The 24,153-nt window shown below is 39.2% G+C and overlaps 1 protein-coding gene and 1 long non-coding RNA gene across 5 annotated transcripts; both read left to right on the forward strand.

Annotated features, from left to right (window-relative positions):
• The first annotated feature begins 3,231 nt into the window (after positions 1 to 3,231).
• On the forward strand, positions 3,232 to 6,991 carry LOC106348202. Of its 2 annotated transcripts, XR_007318471.1 has the most exons (4): positions 3,232 to 3,486; positions 3,758 to 4,231; positions 4,437 to 4,512; positions 4,832 to 6,991. It is a non-coding gene; the product is annotated as an uncharacterized LOC106348202 (long non-coding RNA). The 2 variants fall into 2 exon arrangements; XR_007318470.1 differs by lacking the exon at positions 4,832 to 6,991 and having other exon boundaries at positions 3,235 to 3,486; positions 4,437 to 4,550.
• Positions 6,992 to 13,931: 6,940 nt separating this feature from the next.
• Positions 13,932 to 22,335, forward strand: LOC106376981 (serine/threonine-protein phosphatase 6 regulatory subunit 1-like). Of its 3 annotated transcripts, XM_022707131.2 has the most exons (16): positions 13,932 to 15,098; positions 15,311 to 15,370; positions 15,449 to 16,016; positions 16,100 to 16,194; positions 16,275 to 16,483; positions 16,896 to 16,993; positions 17,144 to 17,247; positions 17,363 to 17,525; positions 17,729 to 17,851; positions 18,122 to 18,204; positions 18,360 to 18,498; positions 18,572 to 18,601; positions 18,688 to 18,758; positions 18,870 to 19,582; positions 19,949 to 21,751; positions 21,922 to 22,335. In XM_022707131.2, the coding sequence occupies exons 3-14, from the start codon at positions 15,909 to 15,911 to the stop codon at positions 19,522 to 19,524; spliced, it is 1,878 nt and encodes a 625-aa protein (XP_022562852.1). In that variant the 5' UTR covers positions 13,932 to 15,098; positions 15,311 to 15,370; positions 15,449 to 15,908; the 3' UTR covers positions 19,525 to 19,582; positions 19,949 to 21,751; positions 21,922 to 22,335. The 3 variants fall into 3 exon arrangements, with proteins under 3 accessions (XP_022562852.1, XP_013672580.1, XP_022562853.1); XM_013817126.3 differs by having other exon boundaries at positions 19,949 to 22,335; XM_022707132.2 differs by lacking the exons at positions 19,949 to 21,751; positions 21,922 to 22,335 and adding an exon at positions 19,668 to 19,942.
• Positions 22,336 to 24,153: the final 1,818 nt, after the last annotated feature.

Genomic DNA, 24,153 nt, shown 5'->3' on the forward strand with positions numbered 1-24,153 from the left:
TGGTTCTAATCTTCCACTTGGATATGTACTTTGTGTGTTCTATAAAAGTAGATCTGTATAATCTTCCACTCATTTTCTCTGTTTTTAAGTCATTTGAACATTTTTTGATATGCAAGTTTTTCAGATCTATAGCAGACTTTGGAAGATTTATGGGAAGTCTTCTCGGAAGTCTTCTAAAATATAATGCGCTAGAAGACTTCCTAGAAGTCTTCTGGCGGAGTCTTCTTCCATAACAAGTGGAGTCCAATCTTGTCTTTGTAGAGGAATGATCTATAATAGTTTTGATTCTGGTCTGTTTTGTGATTTGCATGTGTACTCCTTTAGTTGAGATTTTGTTTTTATAAATTTGAATAGATATTAATAAAAAATTTGGTAAATATGTTCATATTCCACAATATTATCTTGCCAAAATTACTTGATATAATTGAAGTTATTGATACAACTTAAATAGCAAAACACAATAGCAGGAAAAATTAATCAAATTTATTACAACTAAAGGAGAAGAATTCTCAAGAAAACTTAGTCAAATTCACAAAAGATAAACCATTACATAAGTTCAAAGATATAACATTTTCATTAGAAGTCTTCTGGAAAGTCTTCTAGGAAGTCTTCTAGCAAAAAACATCATTGATGCATATAACAATAATGATACTTAAGTCATTGATACAACATATTAAGAATCATTTTAACAATTCTACTCACTCATAGCAAAAAAACATCATTGATGCATATAACAATAATGATGCTTAAGTCATTGATACAACATTTTAAGAAACAAGTATTTTACCCACTCATAGAAATAATAATCACTGGTGCATACTTAAGAGATGGAAACAAACAATAGTAACTAGTCAAAACATATCACAATTCTTACAAGTTTGTGTTGAAAAACTTAGTCCAATTTAGTAAAATTAAGGCAGAAAACATATTTTGAAAATATGAGTTTTACATTCTTGAAGTTACTTAAAACTCTTAAAAATACAAGTTATTCAACAACTAGCATAGAAGACTTCCGTGGAAGTCTTCTCGGATCAGTTAGAAACTTCAATAAACATGAATGTTGGTGACCTCATAAATATCACGAATTAAGTTATAAATTTTATTCAGTAGCTAAAATATTGATTAATAGACATGAATTAACAAGAAAATGTTAAAAATTCTTTATAGTTTTAGAGAAAATGAAAGTTTATTAAACATTGACGCATACGACTTCCACGTAGGTCGTCTGGCAGACTTCTAGGAAGTCGTCCATTTAGGTTAGTTTTGCAATTGATTTTTAATCTAGACGACTTACACGGAAGTCGTCCATCTTTGTTTGTTAAAAAAAAACTCGAGACGACTTACATGTAAGTCGTCTAGGGAAAACACGTTAGTTTTGTATTTGACCGGATTGTCAGAAATTTGACTTTTCCTGGATGACTTACACGTAAATCGTCCAATAGAAAATTAAAAAATCAATATTTGTTATACCTAGACGACTTCCATATAAGTCGTCTCAGGTTAGTTTTGCAATTGAAAAATAAAACAAAAAAAATTATTTTTTTCTAAACGACTTACACGGAAGTCGTCCGTCTGACGACTTACACGGAAGTCGTCCGTCTGACGACTTACACGGAAGTCGTCCGTCTGACGACTTACATGGAAGTCGTCCAAGATAAGCAAGGTTTGACCAGAAGCTCGGAATAAAATCATGGACGACTTCAATGTAAGTCGTCGGACGGACGACTTCCGTGTAAGTCATCTTGAAAAAAATAATTTTTTGTTTTATTTTTCAATTGCAAAACTAACCTGAGACGATTTCCATTTAAGTCGTTTAGGTATAACAAAATATTGATTTTTTAATTTTCTACTAAGTCGTCCAGGAAAAGTCAAATTTCTGACACAATCCGGTCAAATGCAAAACTAACCCATTTACCCTAGACGACTTACAAGGAAGTCGTCTCGAATTTTTTTTTATCAAACAAAGATGGACGACTTCCATGTAAGCCGTCTATAAAAATACATTTAAAAGTCAATTGCAAAATTAACCTCTGTATTGACCAGAAGACTTCCCTGTAAGTCGTCTGGACGAACAGATCTGGGGAAAAAACTGATTTCATAGTTTCAATCAGTGAGATAAATTGTTTAGCACACATAAGTCTTCTCCAAGCGGAGTAGTCCAGTGGTTAAACTCAACCTGGGAAGTCATGGGTTCGAGTACCGCTGGGAGGTGATTATCTTGAGGGACCTTCGGGCCGAATACGGAGAAGCCTGCTAACGTGTGGCCACTGGTGGGATTTACATGGGGTGATCACCAACCCTCCAGGATGCCTCAGCGGGCTCCCCGGCTAAGCTCCGGTGTACGGTCATTGGCGCTAGTCGGATCCTCTCGAGGCTCCGGAAACCAGGGTCATAAAAAAAAAGTCTTCTCCAAACACCCAGAATCTCAAACAAAAGTGATCCACCAAGAATCGTAAGCTTCAATGATTCTATGAACCATAAAATTTTTAGAATAAAAATCTTGCGTTTTTTTGGATGGATATGGAGAGAAAGTGAAAGAGATGTTGTTTTCAGTTCATAAGAATTGAGAAAGAAAGAGTGTAAATCGATTTTTAGGTGCATTAAGAGCTTCAAATTGGTTGTTCATGGTGGTTGGTGTATTGATGACAAAGACAATATTGTGATTACTTGAGGAAGATAAGGGTGATAGAGTAAAATATGCATTTTCAAAAAAAAAAAGGTGATATTTTCGTGAATAATCTGAACTTTGGGGGGTGAAAGAGACAAGTCAAAGCTCATAAAAAAACATGGTTAGTTTTGTGTTTGATTTCAAGTTTTGAGTCATATTTGCAAAAACCCCAAGATCTAAAATCGTTTAAAACTAACACAGCAAATTCAAATCGTAGTAATTTATTTTGTTAGTAAAAACACAAAAAATAAACACAAACAAAATTTTACAAAATCAAAATTTTATCTAATGTGCTAAAATTTCAATCCAAAAAATAAATCTGATAATGTATAAAATAGAACTGTTAAATATAATATATTAAGCAACCTACTTTAATCACATGTAAATATTTTACAAATACCAAATTGAAAAATTGTGTATAAACATATTAATAAAAAAAGCCTAAAATGTTTGAAATAAAAATTTTAATTTTTTTTGTCAAATTTAAAAATAAAAATATCCTCCTTTAGCGCGGGTTATACTCTAGTTAATTTCTTCTTTAATTATGCCTTGCCGAGATTAGTTTTTTTTTTGGGCTTTCTTGTTAAATTACGTGATTTCTCGTCCTTTTTCATTTGTGCCTCTCCTTCCTTTTCACCAGAATCAAATTAGGGTTTTTTCTACTTCATCTGGCTAGTGCCCTAAGATTTAGTGATTGAGTTTGGGTCTGAGTAGAGATCTAACGTAGCTCGTATCCTTCTTCGTCATCACCATCCTCTGTTCTGCTTCGTTCGTTCACCATGTTCTGGAAGTTGACTGCTCTCTCTGCTGCTTCCCCGGTGAGTATCACTCTATGGTTGAGGTTGTTTCTCCGCTCCGATGAACTCTTCGTGTTCTGAATCGACGGTCTCTTTTGTATCTGAAATGTTTGAGATTTCGTATCAATGTTTGGTTTTCAGATGCTTCGACTTTGATGTTAAAATCTTCATAGTCCTCGTGATGTAGTTTAGGGAATATATAAATCAGACAGATACACTGTTGTTGCGATGATTGGGGAGTTCTTGTCCATTTGGTCTACTGTCTTCTTTATCTTTTGCTTGCCATTGACAGGTCGAATCCATATTAGACAAGGAGACTTCACTTTGGAAGAACTCCTGGATGAGGAAGACATTATCCAAGAATGCAGAGCTTTTAACAGCCGTCTCATTAATTTGTAATTCTTTAAGGCGTCCTCTCCTTGTAGTTATCTGTATATCTTGTTTGTACTATGACATGTCTCTCTCTATATATATGAATCCTTCCTGATAAGATTGAAGAGGATACACAAGCCAGCAGATATTGCACACAAAAAAAAAAAGATAGAATCACTTCACCGTACCTTATGTTTTCCTTGCAGGACCACCCTGGTATACAATGGGAGTTTTAGTTTCTCTTAGTAGTAGAAAGGGTTCGGATGTTGGCCTTTTATGCTTTTATTTTATATATGCTCATCTGCAATTTGAGAGAAAGTGTCCAAGTGGAACAGTTATTACGTTTTGTTGTTGAAGAATCTCCAGAAGATGCTGATAGCAAGCGTGCCTTCAAGTATGTGCATTTCTTTTTTTTCTTTAAGATATAACTTCCGTTGCTTTTGCTGATGAATTTTACCTAGTTTGCTGTTGACTTGATCTAGAATATGTCTGCGAACTATTTTGAACCAAGTTTGATTAACCATATTTAGAATAGTTCTCTCGAACTGTTTGTACTTATACAGATGTATTGCTGACCTTAAATCATGTTTCTCTATTAGGTTTCCTTTCATCTCCTCTGAAGTCTTGACTTGTGAGATCGATGTGATTCTTAAGACTTTAGTGGAAGAGGAGGAGGTATTCTTCTTCTTTTTCTTCCTTAATTGCGATGGAAGCAAAAATATGAGTTTTGTTATGAATCATGAAGTGGATGGTCCATAACCTAGACCATACAAGTTCAAGATTAGAGTCCATTAGAGGTTTACATCCAGCCACATGGAAGACCTATTCAACCTTAGTCTTTATGAGTTTGACCATGTCATTATGTAGAGTATCTTTGTAATCAATTCTCCCTTTGACTCCACCTTGTATGAACCACTATATATAGTGGTGTAAGCAATAAGAAATATACAACACATTCTCACAAATCTTCTCTCAAATTTTAATACGTTATCAGCACGAGACTCTCTCCACCTGAGCAATCCCATCCGCCGGCGATCATCTCTTTTTCGATCATCTCTTTTCCGACCATCTCTTCCGACCCTCAGCCTTGTTCCGCCGGCCAAGTCTATCCCTCTCACGGTTTTCCGGCCAGTTCCTCCACCTCTCTCTCAACCAGCTCATCCGCGGATCAGCTCTCTCTCACGGTGGTCCATTCAGATCAATTTGGTGTTTTCTAAAAGGTAAACTAATCTATCCATAAAATCTAAGAACACCACATATCTGAATCCTGATTATTAGATCTATTTGAATCATAAAACTTATAAAAATCTATAGATCTAAAATTATCACAAATATTAATCTTGAATTTAAGATCTATATGAATTTTGATTCTAAAATTATTTGAATCTCTAAAGATCTAAGAATCTTTAAAAACTTATAAAACTTATTAATAATCTAAGATCTATATGAATCTTGTTTCTAAGAACTATTTGAAATTATAAAAGATATTAGAGAAAATCATAAACCCCTTTTAGCTAGCAAGCCTTAAAATCGGTTCCCCTTTCTCCTATTTTGATCCGGCCTTAAATCCGGATTGACTAAAGAATTGAAACCCATAATCTTTGTTTGGCCGTATTACCGGCTGTATAGCCGGATGAATAAGCTGGCCATCAAAATCTTAATCCCATTCGATGTGCTTACCGATCCAAATCGGCCCTTATCCACATCAAAATCTCAAACCCCCTTGTTTGTTTTATAACCGGATATGTATCTTGATGGCCATTATACATATCAATTCCCTAAATCCTTTTTGCTTGATTTTTATCAATCCCCTAAACTCTAAGCAATAATCGGCTGAACCCCTAAATCCAAATCCGACCATCATTTTTTTTCCGGCCATGACCTTTTCCGGCCACAATCTTTTCAGCCATAATCTTTCAGTCAAACCCAAAGATATCAAAATTTAAATCCTAATCAATGCATATCTTTGACCATTGATGTTTTATATTGTAACTGATCAAAATTTAAAACTTTTATGATTGTTTTCAATGCATATCTTTGACTAGGTAGTATTTATCAAAATATTATAACATATAGTCTTGATTTAAATAGTTATGACATAGGCTAAAATAAATACTAAGTTGAAATCATTTGATCACATAGTTGTTTGTCAAAATTTATCTAAATCTAAACCGGCCTTGAAATCGGTTCATTATAGTTTGAACAAATGATATAAATTTATCTTGATCTAAAAACCAACTTTGAAAACTGATTTTGTGGTGATTGAATTATATACTGATCATATATATATACCTGATAGCAAATAGATTATATGATTTGGGGGAAAGCCTTATTGAAATCATATACATTGATTTATTCTATTGCTTACATAGAAATTCTGAGTGCTTGAATTACTCGTTAAATATTCAGATGTCGAGATTTGAACCCTTAGATTACTCTGCCTAAATCTCTCTGGAGATAATTACCTAGAATTGGTAAAGAATACTCTTGTTGCCCTGAGATCCAGAGGACTCGGACAATGCATCAATGAGTACAATGATATCATTGACAGTGAAAGACATAGAGCTACGTAGCAACTGACCCGAACCGAGTCGGTTGCTATGTAGAGACTGACCAAGCCATTTGTTTGGTCGCTACGTAGCGACCGATCCATCACGGACCCGGTCGCTACGTAGCGACCAAACTGTCTCGGACATCGATCAACGGGTACGACCCAAATCCGTGCATTCTTGTCTGTTCCTCAATGCTAGCTCTATGTACCGCAGTCATATCATTTCTTACTCCCATCGATTGGAGTTAACATTTAAACTTTACGATAAAAATCACGGAAAGTTCATTCTTATCGATAAAAATCGTGATAAACGTTTCAAATTGAAAGACGGACCAAATATGTCTAAAACACGATTAGAAACCCACATACGATTTTTTAAGGAAAAGCCCATAGATACTATGGCGGTTTTTACTTAGTCAACAAGAAATGATAAATGTCAAGATTCCGCAGATAAATGTTAAGTTTCCGCGGATAATCATGAAAATCGGGAAAAATGGAATATCTCCATTTTCGAGTTATGACGGCTTAAGGGCAGGAAGGAAAAAGCTCAAACCGACCTTGGAGGGAGTATATAAGGAGTCCTAGGCGAGAGACACAAAGAGAGAACTTTTTCAGAGAAAACTGAGCACTTAGAGCAATTTTAGGCAACGTTTCGTTTTTGTTATTCGAGCTGCGACTCAATTAGGTCTTACAGTCTTAGGGTTTTTAGAACTAGGAATCTCGCCGACAGTTCTCGTAGCCCAGATTCTTACCTTGTTGTAACGCTCAAACGCGGATTCAGAATAAGATCTATTTTGCTCTCTTTTCGATTTCTTATTTTTCTCGTCTTTATTTCGTGTTTTGATTGCTTGGCGTGTGGTTTAGCAGATATCCGAGACCTCTGAGAAATTAGGGTTTTCCTAACTTTCCTAATCTAAACGGAAATCGACAGTGCGAATTTCGGTTCTCACTGTTTGGCGTTAGAAGAAGGGGGGTACGGATCAATCTAACTCTCAGCTACAACACGCTCGATCAGATATGACGATTGACGTTGGAAAGAACATACGAGACTCGATAGGTACAGACGTCATCTCTTTTAAGGGTAGAGCAACGGTCAACCAGACCAAACCTCGCAACGACCTCCTTGTCATCGAGTTGACGATTTAGAACATCGACGTCGCGAGAATCCTAATCGATACTGGAAGCTCGGCTAATATTATTTTCAAAAACACCCGTCCGAAATCGCGGAAAACCCTAGCCCGCTAGTAGGACTCTCAGGGGAGACCACTTTGGCTCTCGGGTCAATTATCCTCATAATCAAAGCTGGAACTATGGAAAAAATTACGGAGTTCCTAGTTGTCGATAGACCTGCGTCATACAACGTAATCATGGGCACACCGAAGTTGAATCTTATGCAGACAATTCCATCAACGTACCATCTTTGCCTCAAATTCTCAACCCCTCGCGGAATCGAAACAATCTGGGGAAACTCGAGGGTATCACAAATCTGCTTCGCCGCATAACTAAAACGAAAAAAATCAGATTCCGAGACCACTCATAGGAAAAAGTTGGCCTCTGAAAAAAAAGCCCAAGAACAATATTCGGCAGAACTCTTCTGGCAGTTGCGGAAAGCCGGAATTCTAGAGGAAAAGCGTGAGCCAACCTGCGAACCCGTGGTATCAGTATGTCTTGACGAAGCATTCCCCGAACGATGCGTCGAAATCGGAGCCAACCTCCATGAGCCTTTAAAGACTAAGCTTATAACTTGTCTAAAAAAGAATCTCCACGCATTCGTCTGGGGTGCGGAAGACATGCTGGGGATTGACATCAACATAACCTGCCACGAGCTGAATATCTATCCAACCTTCAAACCAGTCAAACAAGTCAAACAATAAAGACGAAAATTGGGACCTGAACGCGCTAATGCGGTCAACGACGAAGTCGAAAGACTGCTTAAGGTTGGGTTGATAACAGAAATAAGGTACCTGGACTGGCTCGCCAATCCTGTTGTGGTCAAGAAGAAAAACGGAAAGTGGCGAGTCTGCGTTGACTTCACTGACCTTAACAAAGCCTGTCCAAAGGATAGCTTCCCTTTACCGCACATCGATCGATTAGTCGAAGCAACAACGGGAAACAAACTCTTATCTTTTATGGATGTCTTCTCGGGTTACAATCAAATTATGATGAACTCTGACAATCGCGAAAAAACTGCATTTATTACGGATCGCAGAACTTATTGCTACAAAGTGATGCCTTTCGGCCTCAAAAACGCCGGCGCAACTTATCAACGACTCGTGAACCGGATGTTCTTCGAACAACTCGGTAAAACTATGGAGGTCTACATCGACGACATGATCGTCAAATCTCTCCATGCAGAAGATCACGTATCTCATCTTGAGGGATGTTTCGCGCGGTTAAACCTGCACAACATGAAGCTTAACCCGAGAAAATGCAGATTCGCCGTGGCATCGGGGGAATTCTTCGGTTACCTGGTTACATACCGTGGTATCGAAGCTAATCCAAAACAGATCGGTGCACTGATCGACATGGCTTCACCCAAAAACAATCGGGAAGTACAGAGATTAACTGGGAGAGCTGCAACACTTAACCGATTCATCTCGTGATCAACGGACAAATGCTTACCTTTCTACGATATCCTAAGGGGAACAAAAAATTCGAGTGGTCAGAAGAGTGCGAAAACGCTTTTCAACAGCTGAAACACTACTTAGCCACTCCTCCGGTTCTCGCAAAAATCTGTCGAAGGAGAACCCTTGTTCTTATATATCGCAGTATCGGCAACAGCCGTAAGCGGCATCCTGATCAGAGAGGAGCGCGGTGAACAGAAACCCATCTTTTACGTAAGCAAAACTTTGCTAGATATTGAGTCGCGATATCCACTAATGGAAAAATTAGCATACGCAGTCGTAACCTCGACACGAAAGCTATGACCGTATTTCCAATCTCATACGATCGTCATCCTCACGACCTTCCCTCTGCGGACGATTTTGCATAGTCCGAGCCAGTTGGGAAGACTAGCCAAATGGGCAGTCGAGTTAAGTGAGTACGATATAGAATACCGACCAAGAACGAGTGCAACATCCCAAGTACTCGCACACTTTTTGGTAGAACTACCGACGGGAACCATGACTAACAAGGAACCAAATTCAACATGGGTTCTTCACGTCGACGGATTGTCATCTAAGCAAGGATCGGGCATCGGAATTCGCCTTACGTCACCGACCAATGAAATCCTAGAGCAATCGTTTAAGCTAGAATTCCACGCGTCCAACAACGAGGCGGAGTACGAAGTGCTCATTGCAGGGCTACGATTAGCTCACAAATTGTAGATTCGCAACATCCACGCCTACTGTGATTCTCAGCTAGTTGCAAGTCAATATAATGGAGAATACAATGCAAGGGATGAAAGAATGGATGCATATCTCAAACTGGTCCGAAATCTAGCTCATGATTTTGACTGTTTCGCTCTCACGCGAATCCCCCGCTCCGAAAACGCCCAAGCCGATGCTCTCGCGGCCCTGGCGTCAAGTTTAGACCCAGGTCTTAAAAGAGTGATTCTGGTCGAATTCATCGAGCACCCGAGTATCAGACCACCAATCGTTATCAACCTCATCGGGGATCAAGACGACGATGTAGAGGAGATCGCGGTACAGCCAGAAGAGAGATCATAACAATCCGACTACGGGTGGAAACGATTCGAGCCTACATCATCGATGGAAAATTACCCCCCGAAAAATGGGCAGCCCGCAAAATCCGAACCCAAGCCGCGCGTTACGTGACGATCGACGGAGAAATTTACAAGTGAAAATTTTCCGGACCGCTCATGACGTGTTTGGAAGGAGAAAAGGCGAGAAAAGTCATGGAAGAAGTCCATTCTGGATCCTGCGGAAACCATTCCGGTGGAAGGTCACTTACAGTAAAAATCAAACGCCACAGATACTACTGACCGACGATGATCGGAGATTGTGAGAAATTCGCACGAAAATGCGAAAAATGCCAAAGGCATGCTCCGACCATCCGACAACCAGAAGAAGTTCTTTCTTCCCTCACATCACCATATCCCTTCATGCGCTGGGCCATGGACATCGTCGGACCCCTTTACAATCCAAAGCAAAAGCGTTTCCTCTTAGTCCTTATTGATTTCTTCTCAAAGTGGGTGGGGGCAGAGTCATACGCAAGTATAAAAGATGTCCAAGTCGAAAGTTTCGTATGGAAAAACATTATCTGTAGACATGGAGTTCCCTACGAGATCGTAACTGACAACGGATCATAGTTCATCTCCACCCGGTTCGAGGCATTTTGCGAAAAATGGAAGATACGATTAAACAAATCAACTCCCAGATATCCACAATGCAACGGTCAAGCGGAGACAATCAATAAGACCATCCTAGACGGACTTAAGAAACACATAGACCCTAAAAAAGGCAGTTGATGAACTCGAGGGAGTCCTCTGGTCACATCGCATGACCCCAAGACGAGCAACGAGAGAAACGCCTTTCGCCCTCGTGTACGGGACATAATGCATGATTCCCTCGGAAGTCGAATTTTCCGGGGTCCGAAGAAGATTACTGCCTGAACGAGAAGAGCTCAACAACGCCATGCTCTTAGACATTCTAGACCTCATCAACGAAAACCGAGATCGAGCGCTCATCCGAATTCAAAATTATCAACACGCAGCCACAAAATACTATAACTCCAACGTTCGAGATCGCCGATTCAACGAAGGAGATTTAATTCTGCGCAAATTCTTCGAAAACACCGCTGAGCGAAACGCGGGAAAATTAGGAGCAAACTAGGAAGGACCCTACAAAGTCATAAAAGTCGTCCGACCAGGTTCCTACGAGATAGCCAACATGCAAGGCGTAAAAATTCCAAAAACTTGGAATGCAATGGATCTAAAAAAATACTATAACTAAACAAATCGCTTCACAACCACTGGACTACAAGACAACTTGATCTCCGAAAGGGGTACGTAGGCAGTTTGTCGGAAGACAAATTCAGTTATCCCCCTCTCTAAAAAAGGGGGGAGTGGGTACGTATACGCGTACTCGTATACTCATAAGTTTAAAATATCTGACCAGGCTTTCGATATTTTTGAAACTTTTCTACCTTACAAACCGCACAATCATCTTCGATCCACAAATTATATTCGAGTCTTAAAAGAACACGCAAATTCACCAGTCACTAGGGAAAAATCAACCTTTGGCATTGCGAGAGGTCGCAAAAACGCCTAAGAAACTATTTCCCGCCAGACATCGCGTAGACGAAATCCTGGTCTAAAAAAAACGGAACTATCATACACATTAACATCCTCTCAAACACGTACTCTTCGCGAAGATCCAGACGATAGTGTCTACCTCTAAGTTCTTTGCTGATCACATCGAACTCCCAACGTCCTAAACAGACTAAGCCATCTCGCAAAGATGACTCTCATACATCCGACACAAGGGTAATAGCGCTATAAAAGAAATCCGAAATTTTGGTCATCACTTCCAGGAGACTTAAAAATTGTCCCTGGAGAGATGCTCAATTCCAACTAGACAAGTCATATAAGCCGAGAACCTATCGCAGACTTTAAATCGGTATGGAATCAGGTCGAAACTGTAACAGGATACATAAGTCGAATTAGTCATCGCACCCCTTAAAACCAGAAGTAAACCTAGGTCTTACCTTAAACCCAGCACACTGGTCTTTAACATCTCAAGGTATGATATCGAAGATACGAGATCCTAAACCATGCCTCTATGCTTATATTCAACGTCCTCAGAAATCCCACGAGGTTAGAATCTTGTGGAAAGTTCTCGAAACGAGCCACAAATATAGCATTTCATTTGGGAGAAAGATATGAGATGACAACTCATAAGCTTCCTTCTACACCATCCACTTACTCACATAAACGCAAACTGAATATCCATTCATAAAAAGCCGTAATACGGCGGGGATTCGAAGCCACAAGCGGCCAGTCCCAAAACATAAACACAGCCATACAAGGCCGGAGCAAGTACTAATTCATAACAAAAAGAAAATAATAAAAATCTCTCAAGCGAGATCATAACCGTGATCGTCATCTGGAATCTAAACCTCCCCTTCACCCATCGCCTCGCCTCCATTTTCCCCGACCACAGGATCTTGCCCCTCTGGGTCTTCTGAACACATCGGGAGGAAACACTCGGACTTTAGATCGGCCAAGACAAGGTCGAAACTTCCATCCACGGCCGCCAGATCTCCCTTGCAAGCAGACAACCTGGCTTCCTCGGCCTGCAAGGACGAAGGGGTTTCACCCTGGAGTGCCTGAACCACGGCCATCCCACCATCGATAGTCGCCAGGGCCAAACCCCTGCTGCGAATGCACTCGGGGGAGCCCAGAAAGTCGAGAATCTTCGCCAAACGGGTCTGAAACTCAACGCGGAGTGCATCCTTGGCCTCTTCGACCGCACGGCTCACCGACCTTTCACCACTTTCGATCTGACGCTGAAGTCGACGTACCTCCAAGGACTTGGTCTTCTTGGCTTTCTTCTCCTTAAGCAAAGAACTCGCTGTCTTCCCAAGGTCCCTCTCCCAAGGTCCCTCTCAAGCTCTCCGATCTGAATCTCGAGCTTAGACACCTTTGCGGGATGAGAATCCTCGAGAGCTTTCAACATGGCTCCAGACTCAGACAGTCTGCCCTGCATCTCGGTCAAATCTCTCGCAAGACGACTGACCTCGGAACCGCATTCCCTGATCATCCCATCAATCAGCGACACAAACTGCGAGATGAGGTAAAACAATTAGAGATGTGGAGCAAAACGGGGCTAAACAAGACCTCACGCTCTAAAGAATAAAAATCCAAAGTGAAATACAAACCTTTCCGCGGAGTCCTGACGCCAGATTCAATCCTTCATGCTGCGAAGATTCCCCGTCGTTGCCCCTGACACACTTTCTCTTACGGCCCTTTGGTTGAACAACCGGAGTAGCGCCAGGAGCACGCAATGCCAGGACAATCTCCTTCCTAGATGGGGGAGGAGGCATCGACTCAGTGGCCTTTTCGTTGCCCTCGATGAGAATCGGAGTCGTAGACGATCCAGAAGGCTGCGCCAAAGCGTCCGACACGAATGGAACGCCTGTTTCGACTTGCGCTCCCGTACTTTGCGGAACCTGAACCTCGGGTTTGTGAGTCGGAGCGACAACCAGAACGGAAGAGGACAGGAGCTCGGCGTCGGCGCAAGCCGTTTCCTTCTCAGCCTTACGACGAGCCATCTTCTCTCGGAAAGAGAGGAAGCCGGAGACACAAGCCGGAGCGTTGTCATAAGGAGTTAACTCCGGCGCCTGGGAGGAGGCCTCAGCCATCTCAGCATCAGAACCCTTCTTGTCGTTTTGGGAGGAAGACATCTTGAGAGCTAAAAGTGAGAAAAGAAGCGAGAGAGAGTTTGGAAAGAAAGAAATGTGTGAAGGGAATGAAGGATGGGAGCTCATTACTTATAGAGGTAGGAGTTTAAGATTTCGATTTATATATATATATATATATATATATATATATATATATTTCTTCATCAATATTTTTCCGCGGAATTTTTGAATATAAACTTCGTCCAACACGCCTATCTTGCCTAACTCGCCAAACCGCGCACTAGAATCTCGTCACAATCCACGATTCTAATGGGCTGGGGCGTTGGGGTCAAAAACGGACACGACGAAGTTAACATCCAAATATCAGTAAAATTTAACATGAACGTTTTTACGAAAAGTATTCTTCGTAAAGATTACTTTTACGAAAAGTCTTGCGGTGAAATATTGCGTCAATCTTGGTTCATTTATCGAAACTAACGAACACGTTCATGAAACGACGGAAAAATATGCAAACAAGGTCGCCACGTAACGACCGACCCGCGAACAAGCCGGTCGCTACGTAGCGACCGACCAAGCCTCTCGGTCATCGATCAACGGGTACGACCCAAATCCGTGCATTCTCGTCTGTTCCTCAATACTAGCTCTATGTACCGTAGTCATATCATTTCTCACTCCCATCGATTGGAGTTATCATTTAAACTTTACGATAAAAATCGTGGAAAGTTCATTCTTATCGATAAAAATCGTGATAAACGTTTTGAATCGAAAGACTGCCCAAATAGGTCTAAAACGCGATTAGAAACCCACTTACTATTTTTTAAGGAAAAACTCATAGATACTATGGCGGTTTTTATTTAGTCCACAAGAAAGGATAAATGTCAAGATTCCGCAAATAAATGTTAAGTTTCCGCGAAAAATGGAATATCTCCATTTTCGAGTTTTGACGGCTTAAGGGCAGGAAGGGAAAAGCTCAAACCGACCTTGGAGGGAGTATATAAGGAGTCCTAGGCGAGAGGCACAAATAAAGAACTTTTTCAAAGAAAACTGAGCACTTAGAGCAATTTTAGGCAATTTTCTTTTTTTGTTATTCGAGCTGCGGCTCAATTAGGTCTTGCAGTCTAGGGATTTTAGAACTAGGAATCTCGCCGACAGCTCTCGTAGCCCAGACTCTCGCAGATTCGGAATAAGATCTATTTTGCTCTCTTTTCGATTTCTTATTTTTCTTGTCTTTATTTTGTGTTCTGATTGTTTGGCGTGTGGTTTAGCAGATATCCGGGACCTCTGAAAAATTAGTGTTTTCCTAACTTTCCTAATTTAAATGGAAATCGACAGTGCGAATTTCGGTTCCACGTTGAAGAAGACGGTGCCGTTGATGAACTATGTAAAAGTGAGTTTTATCTCGATATTTTATAAATATCCCATACTAAGATCTTGTTGAAAATTAGATTGTTTGGCAGAAAGCATAGTAAGCTGAAATCCAGACAATCCTTGAGTAGTTGAACATATGAGATGCACCTTTTTCCGGAACTTGTTGGGTTAATTGTCTGTTGTACAGTCAATATAAATATAGTAACTAATGTTTTACAATACCATCTACAGACCCATCAGAATGTTTTCCACCAACTGGTTGATTTGATAGGGATTACATCCAATATGGAGGTAAACCGTCCCTTTCCTCTTATCCTTACATATGATCTGGTAATAACTTTTAAGCTAATGTTGATCTGATTTTCCTAGATTCTAATTCGGTTGGTTGGTGCGGATGATCATGTTTATCCCAACCACATGGATGTGATGCAATGGTTAGCTGATAGCAATCTGCTTGAAATGGTCGTTGATAAGCTTAGCCCATCAGTAAGTATACAATAGCCCTGTTCTTTTCATAGCCGCTGCGGCCGGCGGTAGCGACAAAGAATAACATTTGGGTGGAGACAAGATGATCGATTTTGAAAGTGAATTAAACTACCGGAGCTTGCCGCAGCGACTAAAAATGAAGACGCTGCTATCGCTGATATTTCCAGTGTCTAATTTTGTTATTGCGTCTAACCGCGCGGCTGAAAAAGTATGCTTGTCTTGTGTTAACGGCGCTGCATTTCCGATCGCGAAGATGTACTTTTCAGTTACTGACGCTGGGGAACAGCGTTCGTAAAAAGAACAAGGCTAATATTTTGCTACAAATGATTGAAATATAGCAAGCATGTGCGTTATAAGATATATAGAGAGGATAGTTGGACTCCCGTGCTTGCACATCTATTGTCTTCTTTGTTCGGTGATTGGGTTATCTACTTCTGAATCTATAAATATGGTAAAGAGAACACTCTGTAGTGGTTACTGTTTCGGTCAAACAAGAAGTATTTTCTGATTTTCTTTGTTACTCTGTTTTATCAGAATTTTCTTGAAGTTCATGCAAATGCTGCTGAAACACTGTGCACTATTGCACAAAATGCACCATCACCTTTGGCTACGAAGCTCTCCAGTTCAAGGTAGGTTTGCATGATGTTTTATCCTAAAGCAGAAACATACTTATTTTTCAAGATAATTTCAGTGATCTTTTTGTCTGCAGTTTTGTTGCAAGGATATTCGGCCATGCTTTCGGAGATCCCCAGTCCAAATCTAGCCTTGTCCACACACTCTCGGTGTGCATTTCATTGTTAAGCCCAAGAAGATCTCTACTTTCTTCTTCCTTTATGTATTCATTCAGGGGCCAACAAATCTTTGAGTCTCCAATTTCTGTGAATCCGGAGACTATTGCCACCATGCTGCCTAGGCTTGGTTAGTGAGATACAAACTACAAATGACCACTATGTTCTTTACATGTGTCGCATGTCTGTTTCTTGTTTTTTCTGCTGCTTGTTCTTTTATCACAACATTAATATCCCTTTTATACGGATAGGATCCAGTTCCATCTTTTTGGTTTATCCCAACATATGTTCACTTATGCTGTTTAAGGTTACTAATGCATGTTTGCACGAGAATTAAAATCTTTTTTTTTATTTGTTTGTTCATTTGCTTTTATTCCACGTTCTTATTAGCAGTTTCTGGATATATGCTTTGTTCTTTTTTGCCTGATTGATTAGAGCTCTCATTCTTGTTGAACGTATTTGATTGATTTGGCTCCTTTTGCTTTTTATGTGCTTGGAGCTCTTCTTTGAACTTCTCTTTGAGGCTTAAATCTTTGCTGTAGGTGACTTTGTCAAACTTTTAAACGCGACCTCTGATGAAAAGGTGTTACCTATAACGTATGGACAGTTGAGACCTCCTCTTGGCAGTCATCGCCTGAAGGTCATTGTGAAATTTTAATTTTAATAATCTTTAGGGTCTGACTGTAAGATGGGCACATAAGATCTTGAAATTACACATATACGCTTCTGTGTGCTTTCTATTCAATTATTTTCTTCTGACTACCTTTGTCTTGCTGATGGCTTGTCTTAGATCGTGGAGTTCATCGCTATCTTGTTGAAAACGCAAAGTGTAGCTACAGGAAAAGAACTAGCGAGCTCAGGAGCTATTAGAAGAGTCCTTGATCTATTCTTCGAGTAAATACTACTTCGTGACTTGATTACGAACTCTTGTTTTGTTTGGTACTTCCCAAGTCTTTATGTTTTTCTTGGCTAAATCCAACTTCTCAATTACCCGTTTTTCGTATGCTAGGTACCCATATAATAATGCACTGCACCATCAGGTGGAGAGTACAATAGTATCGTGTTTGGAGAGCAAAAATGATGAGATTGTTGACCATCTTCTCCACGTGTGTGATTTGATTGGAAAAATTCTTAAAATAGAGAAACAGCCAATCCTTTCTGGTGAAAACCAGGTATGAACTGTTTCACTCATGCTTATTTGTGTGCTTAGTACTGTGATACATATTTTAAATATATGGCGTCAAGAGAGCGTATACATGCAAAGATAACGTAGTTAATGTTATACCTCTTTTTTCAGATAAATAGCGTGTTATATCCACTTTTCTAGCAGATATTGTACTCATTTATAGGCTACATTGATTCTGCTTTCATGCAGCCAACGATACCTGTTGCTGGAAAGCAGGCTCCACGGGTGGGAAATATTGGTCATATTTCAAGAATTTCGAACAAGCTTGTTCAGCTGTCGACTAACAATAACCTAATAAAGACTTCACTTGAGGTTCGTTTTTCAGCAACAATGATTGCGAATTTACTGTTGTAAGCATTATCTTTCTACATATAACCATTTAAGTTGTGTTAAATAATTGTGCTATTACTTGTGTTCTTCCTGCAAAACCCATCAAAATGAGTTCATAATAAATTAATCCATGTATAACCATGTTTTTTCTTGTAATATTGAGACATTGTCTTACCTAAACTCTTCTGTACAAATAGTTGCAATTTGTTTGGTAGATACAACTTGCTGGTGCTTACCGTTTTCCTTTGCTAGGAACATAACGAATGGGGCGAGTGGGAAGCTAATACATTGCATGACCGAAACGCAGTTGAGAATGTTTATCGCTGGGTTTGTGGGTATGCTGTCTCTTCTCACATCTTGGGCTTGCAGTCTCATTTATCTTCTTGCAAGTTGATATCATTGGAAACTTGGTCTTAGCACCTTTGGGTTTATAGATAGATAGCATAGTATCTCCTCTTGATAACAATCACTTTACTTGTTTCGCATGCAGAAACCCAACTGCATTACAAGATAGGAGTAGGGACAGTGACGATGATGAAGTTCACGACAGGGATTATGACCTTGCTGGTTTAGCTAATAACTTGAACCATTTTAGATACAACATGCAAGAGAACAATGGTGCTGGGGAGGTAATTGCTAATCTCTCTTGTTAGTATTTGTTAAAATGTTTGCTGGATCTAAATCCAACGCTTCTGGTTCCAGGATCATGGTTCCAATGACAGAGACGAAGAGGTATTCATTATTAATATATTCATTCAATGTTTAAAGAAAACACTGTCGACAATAGTCCTGACTCTTGACTGCAACATATTTGGTAGGATGTGTACTTAGATGACGAATCTACTGAAGTTGTTATATCATCTCTAAGGCTTGGTGAGGAACAGAACAAGTAAGCTTCCAAATATGATTTATATATATACCACCATGGAGGGGTGCTTGTTAATTCATTTGTTGTGTAGCTTTTAATCCCAACGGTTTTATTTCTTCTTTCTTGATGCAGCAATTTATTCACAAACTCGAACTGGTTCACGTTCCAAGGAGATGAGTTGGGTGACAGCACAGGAACAGGGGCCATTCGTTCAGAGGAAGCAATGGAAGATGTAAGCTTGAATGAAACTTCCGGTAATGGAATTGAAAATGATGAAGAAGACTGTTTGATTACAGAAGGCAAGAACCCTTTTGTAGCCACAGCTTCGACCTCAGACGCAGTTTCTGTAAACACCGTACCCGGAGATATCGAGATCGATGAAGATGTGGTTTCAGGTGAATCGTCACCTGAAATGGTTGAACGTGGAGATTCTTCTTCATCCGCTGCAGAGGTGACAGATCCTTTTCCTGCAGATGACATGAAGATACCTGATGTGAGAGTCCCAAACGGATCGTCATCCTCGGAAGGCGAGGTAAGCCCAAAATCACCACCTGTGCCTTCGTTTTTTGGCAAAGACGTTGAGTATGTGGGAGTAGAGCCAGAAGGAACCGAGAGGGCAATGGATCAAGCTCTTCTAAAGGAAGGGATAGTGGGAGAGGCAGGGCCAATGAAGAGAAACAGCGCCACAGACTCGCCGGGAAAGGAGAGCACTGATGAGAATATACAGCAGGAGTACAACGACACTAACTACTGGAAAGTCGATCCGGAGGTGGCCGTGGTTGAATAATGTGCCGTGGTTCAGCGTTGTCGGAATGATTCCCAAGCAGAAAGGGAAGGAAAGAAAGGTACGTGTGAATGTACTTCAGCTTTGAAAAATGTTGCATCCAGGATCAGAGACTAAACATATCTACCAATGGCATATCTGAACAGAGAAACCAGTGAAATGGATCCTAATCTCGCTCACCTAGAATCCTAAGAAGAACAAATCAAACACAAAAGATGGTCACAGATGAAAAAATACCATCATTAAGAACAAAGCTTTGGTGATGATGATAATGAAACGTAGAAAGTAAGAGATAGAGAAGATGATACTATGTTTTGAACAAAAAAAGAGAGAAGATGATACTTTGTTTGATTGATTATTCTAGAAGTGACAGAGGCCTTGGCATAGTGTTTACTAAACTAAATTTAATGTGATTATGGGAATGCAGTCTAAACCAGTTCAAGAGGAGATTGCCACTGAAGATGTCTTAGTTATTCCAGAAGGTCCATTGACTCGTGCAAGAGCCAAGATGCTCAAGGAAGAATGCCTTGGCCAAATTTCCAATCATGAAGCCTTCACCTTAATGGAGTTTTCTCCAACCAGCTGATCAATAATTTAACAAAGGCCGTTGTGTATTCTCTTTTTCCCTAATTTGGTTTTGTCCCACTAAATTTTCCAAGTTAGGGTTTTAACAAGGCCACAACTGTCCTTACCATATGCTAAATGTTCGTCCAATTTAGTTATGTAAGTTCTATGTTTAATTCTAAGTATTTTTATGTTATCTTTTCTTTTAAAAATTTGTCTTATGTTGTACTTAGAGAGCATCTCCAATGTAAAACTCCATTTTTTCCTCCAAAATGAAGTAAAAGTAAGTACAAAGTAAAAATGCTTCAACCCTACTACATTTTCCACTCCATAATGGAGTAATGAACAAACAAAAAATAGATTACTCCATTTATGGAGTAAATTTCATTATGGAGTGAGAAATAAAGTAGGGTTAAAGTACTTTTTACTTTATACTTACTTTTACTCCATTTTGGAGAAAAAAAATGGTGTTGGGTTGGAGATGCCATTAGGGGAAGGAGACATGTAAGTTGTTTTGTTATTTCCAAAGACTTCTGCATGTGCAAACTCCTTCTTTATGTACCTAGTCGGAATCCCTTTTCAATCTATCATATTTTCACTCAAAAAAGTTGTTCATTTCTCTTCTCTAAGTCTTGTCAAGATTTGGGGTTTGCTGGTGTGTAATATCCAGCTTTGGGTTTTTTTGATTTAGTGTGTAATATCTGGATCAGAAACCTTGAAGTATCAAGAGATCAAGCCATCCCTCTTGTGTCTCATTTCATTCCACAAGCCGTGGAAAGTTTTGAGTCTCTGATTCACTTTTTCAAGGAGTATCCATGTTCTATCATTCCAATACCAGTGATCTATCCTAGGAGTGTATTATGTGGTATCAGAGCAAATCTCTGGAAGAAAGTTTCTAAACTCTCTGTTCTCTTTTCAATTTCGAAATCTTTTTATGAACCCTAGATCTGAAATTTTTTTCTTTCCAAAATTGCTCTAATCTGTTTAGATATTTTCTATTTGAGTTTGTGGTCGAAATTCTCTATGTGATTTTGAGTCTGATTCGTTTTGGACGTGATTTGATTGAGTTTCTCTTTGTTTTTATCTGTTCTCAGTTGTTGATCCGTTGAATCTGCATTTTTTATTTGTTCTGAGTTGTTGATCTGCTAAATCTGTGTATACTCCTGCATCTCAATTTGAAAACTTTCACGGATCTGTTTCTTTCTACAAGTTGATCATATATTTTCTCTAGAACTCTTTACTGGTTGTTGTGTTTTCTGTTTTCAGGTACATCATGAGAGGGAATGAAGAGGAAAGCAACAACAACAAGAACTATTCATGAAGCCATGACTGCCCAGTTTCAACAGATGATGAAGACTAGTATGGATGAGTATAGAGAAGAGCTTAGACAACACTTTGCTGAACATGGATATGGAAGGAGGGAAATATATCCTGAAAACTCTAATCATGGCCATCAGGATGAGGAGAGGCAGAGAAAAAGGAGAGGAAAACAGCCTGCAAAGTCTCTACATGTCCATCAGGAAGAGGATAGACAGAGAAGAAGAAGAGATGAGCAGCCTCAGAACTCTCACAATTCACATCTGGAAGAAGCTGAAAGTTACTATGGAACTAGAAGTTCATCATTTGAGAATAGTCAAAGGAGACAAACATTCCAAAGAAGGAAGAGGTTACCCCTGAGCTGAGATTGCTGGTTTGAAGCTTAAAATTCCACCATTTCATGACAAGGATCCTAATGCATACTTGGAATGGGAGAAAAAGATTGATATACTATAGATTTTCCACTTTTTATACCATAGTATATGTATGGAACCCAGTTTATAGTCTTCACATGTTTAGGTACGTTCTGGAGCATTGTGGAGTTTATGGAACTAAATGGAGATTAAAGGAAGCAAGATCCATAGCTGAGCAAATGAAGAGGAAACAGAGTTGACGAACAGAGTAGGTGTCGGTCGACACTCACCCTTGATGTCGATCGACACTCACCCTTGATGTCGATCGACACTAACGAAAGAAGGCCTTGCTGGATCAAGATCAAGAATTGGGCCCAAAAACCTCCATAAATTACAAGAATATCCCTGATGAGTTTTGATCTAATATATATATATTATGCCATATCTAGGCAAGAAAGAGAGACATATTAGATTATTATTCATAGAATTTGTAAGGTTGGACAGAAGATCTTTAACTCATTCAGAGTATTGTATTGGAACTCTGGTTTTTCTATCTAATTTATTACGCAATTCATTCAATTTATCTATGTGTTTTGTCTAATTATGTCTGAGTAGAAACCTTGTTAGACTTAGGGTTTGATATGATATTGATGAATTATTGATTTAAAATTTCTAAGGTGATTAATTAACATCTTTCACAGAATTAGATCTTATTGTCTCTGCATTCTAGAGTAGATAACTAGATAACCCTTAGCTTCTATATCATTTTAATCATGATTGCTTGAAAATCTGAATCTAGCTATTTTCTCTTATATCCTCACAACAACAACCAATTGATTTTCTGCTTCTGTTTTCTTATTACTTTCCTAGCATGATCGTGATTCTATTGAGTTTATTGTGTGTCCACACTCCATTCGGATTCTATCCCTAAGTACTACAACTGAACCTCTTATTTGAGAGAGTAAAATTGCTTACAGGGTAATTTGAGTGATATCAGTATCCAACAATAAATTCGCTAACTATCATCATGGGATGGACAACATGTGCACCAGATCTGACAGGTCTTGCAGGGACTGATAGGATCGATGAATCTTCCCAAACTCAAATGTCATAACCTGAATGCACCTCTTTCCGTATTGAAAAGCGTCGCTGTTACCACATAATATTTGTCCAACCATAAGAAAGATTTTGATCGCAATGGTGAACTCCATCTGTAGTATTTGCCTCTTTAACATCTTTGCTAGCAGAGATATCAGGAATTGAACCGATTTGCAAAGTTTTTTCCCAATAAAACGAGATCAAATTTGAAAAAATATAGTTCATTAATAATAAAGTAGAACTTTAGATAATTTTGATGCTTACATTAGACATTAGGATAATTGGTGTTCCTAGAGAAGATGCAACAGTCATTACATTCAAGGATATGCACTTGTATTGTTTTGCATGCTTAGTGGAACTTTATTTTGGAAAGAAAAAAAAACACTTTGTAGACAATTAGAATCGTTGTCAAGCATCTAGAAGTCAATAAAACGTCCCCGTATATGGATATACTTTGTCGATGCTAAGAACAAAAACACTTATGATGGATTTTTTTTTTCTTTTTTATGTCATCAACATAAAAAGACTCTTTTAAGACTCTCGTAACCAAAAACATGGACTCTATATCTATATGGATAAAGTACGTTGGTTGATTTCTCACACCACGCGCAAGATTATCCGCATTTATATTTTAAGTCATGGGTACGTGCTTTAACTCAATAGTTTTGAAAATCTCCTTCAGTCGTCCTTGTATTTTTTGTAGGTAAGTGGCAAAAACAGACCATTCTCCAACTTTCGAAACAATTTTCACCAGATGAGAACAATATGTTGCAAAAATTACATGAATTTTTTTTTGAGTTTTCATTCTTTCCATTGCCAAAATGAAAATTTCAATTTCTGCATGTATGTGTGAGAGGAAGCCTGTTGTGTTTCTTGCCTCATCAATCCTTTTACTGTAGTATACCACCCAAGCCCTGAGAATCATCCGTAAAGAACCATCGTTTCACTCATCGTAGTGTTTTATGTGTTTCCTCATCCTCACTTTATGGGCTGCTGTTTGGGTAAACTTGTGCACCATTGCCAACTGTGCCTCATTCCATAAAATTAACCGCTTATATTTCTGCCAATTATAAATTATTTTTGGGATCTTTATCGATAATTTTAAAAATATTTTCATTGCATTTCTTCCAAATACCATAAAATCAAAGCAAAATGATTGTCTTCTATATGTGATGCAATTCTACAAATCAAATAGTCAATATTCGCATAAACCAATTGAATTGGGAAACTATCCGGATTCGTGGAGATTGTTGAGAGAGCTCGTACTTGAATTGTCGGGGGAAACTAATCTTTTTCTCTT

Source organism: Brassica napus, chromosome C1 (assembly GCF_020379485.1).
Source record: "Brassica napus cultivar Da-Ae chromosome C1, Da-Ae, whole genome shotgun sequence".
Lineage (NCBI taxonomy): Eukaryota > Viridiplantae > Streptophyta > Magnoliopsida > Brassicales > Brassicaceae > Brassica > Brassica napus.

Coding starts and splice junctions, on each gene's coding strand:
- LOC106376981 (XM_013817126.3), top strand. CDS start 15,909: ATGTGCGTTATAAGATATATAGAGAGGATAGTTGGACTCCCGTGCTTG. Junction 16,994..17,143: donor TTGGCAGTCATCGCCTGAAG/GTCATTGTGAAA, acceptor GGCTTGTCTTAG/ATCGTGGAGTTCATCGCTAT. Junction 18,205..18,359: donor GTTTATCGCTGGGTTTGTGG/GTATGCTGTCTC, acceptor TTTCGCATGCAG/AAACCCAACTGCATTACAAG.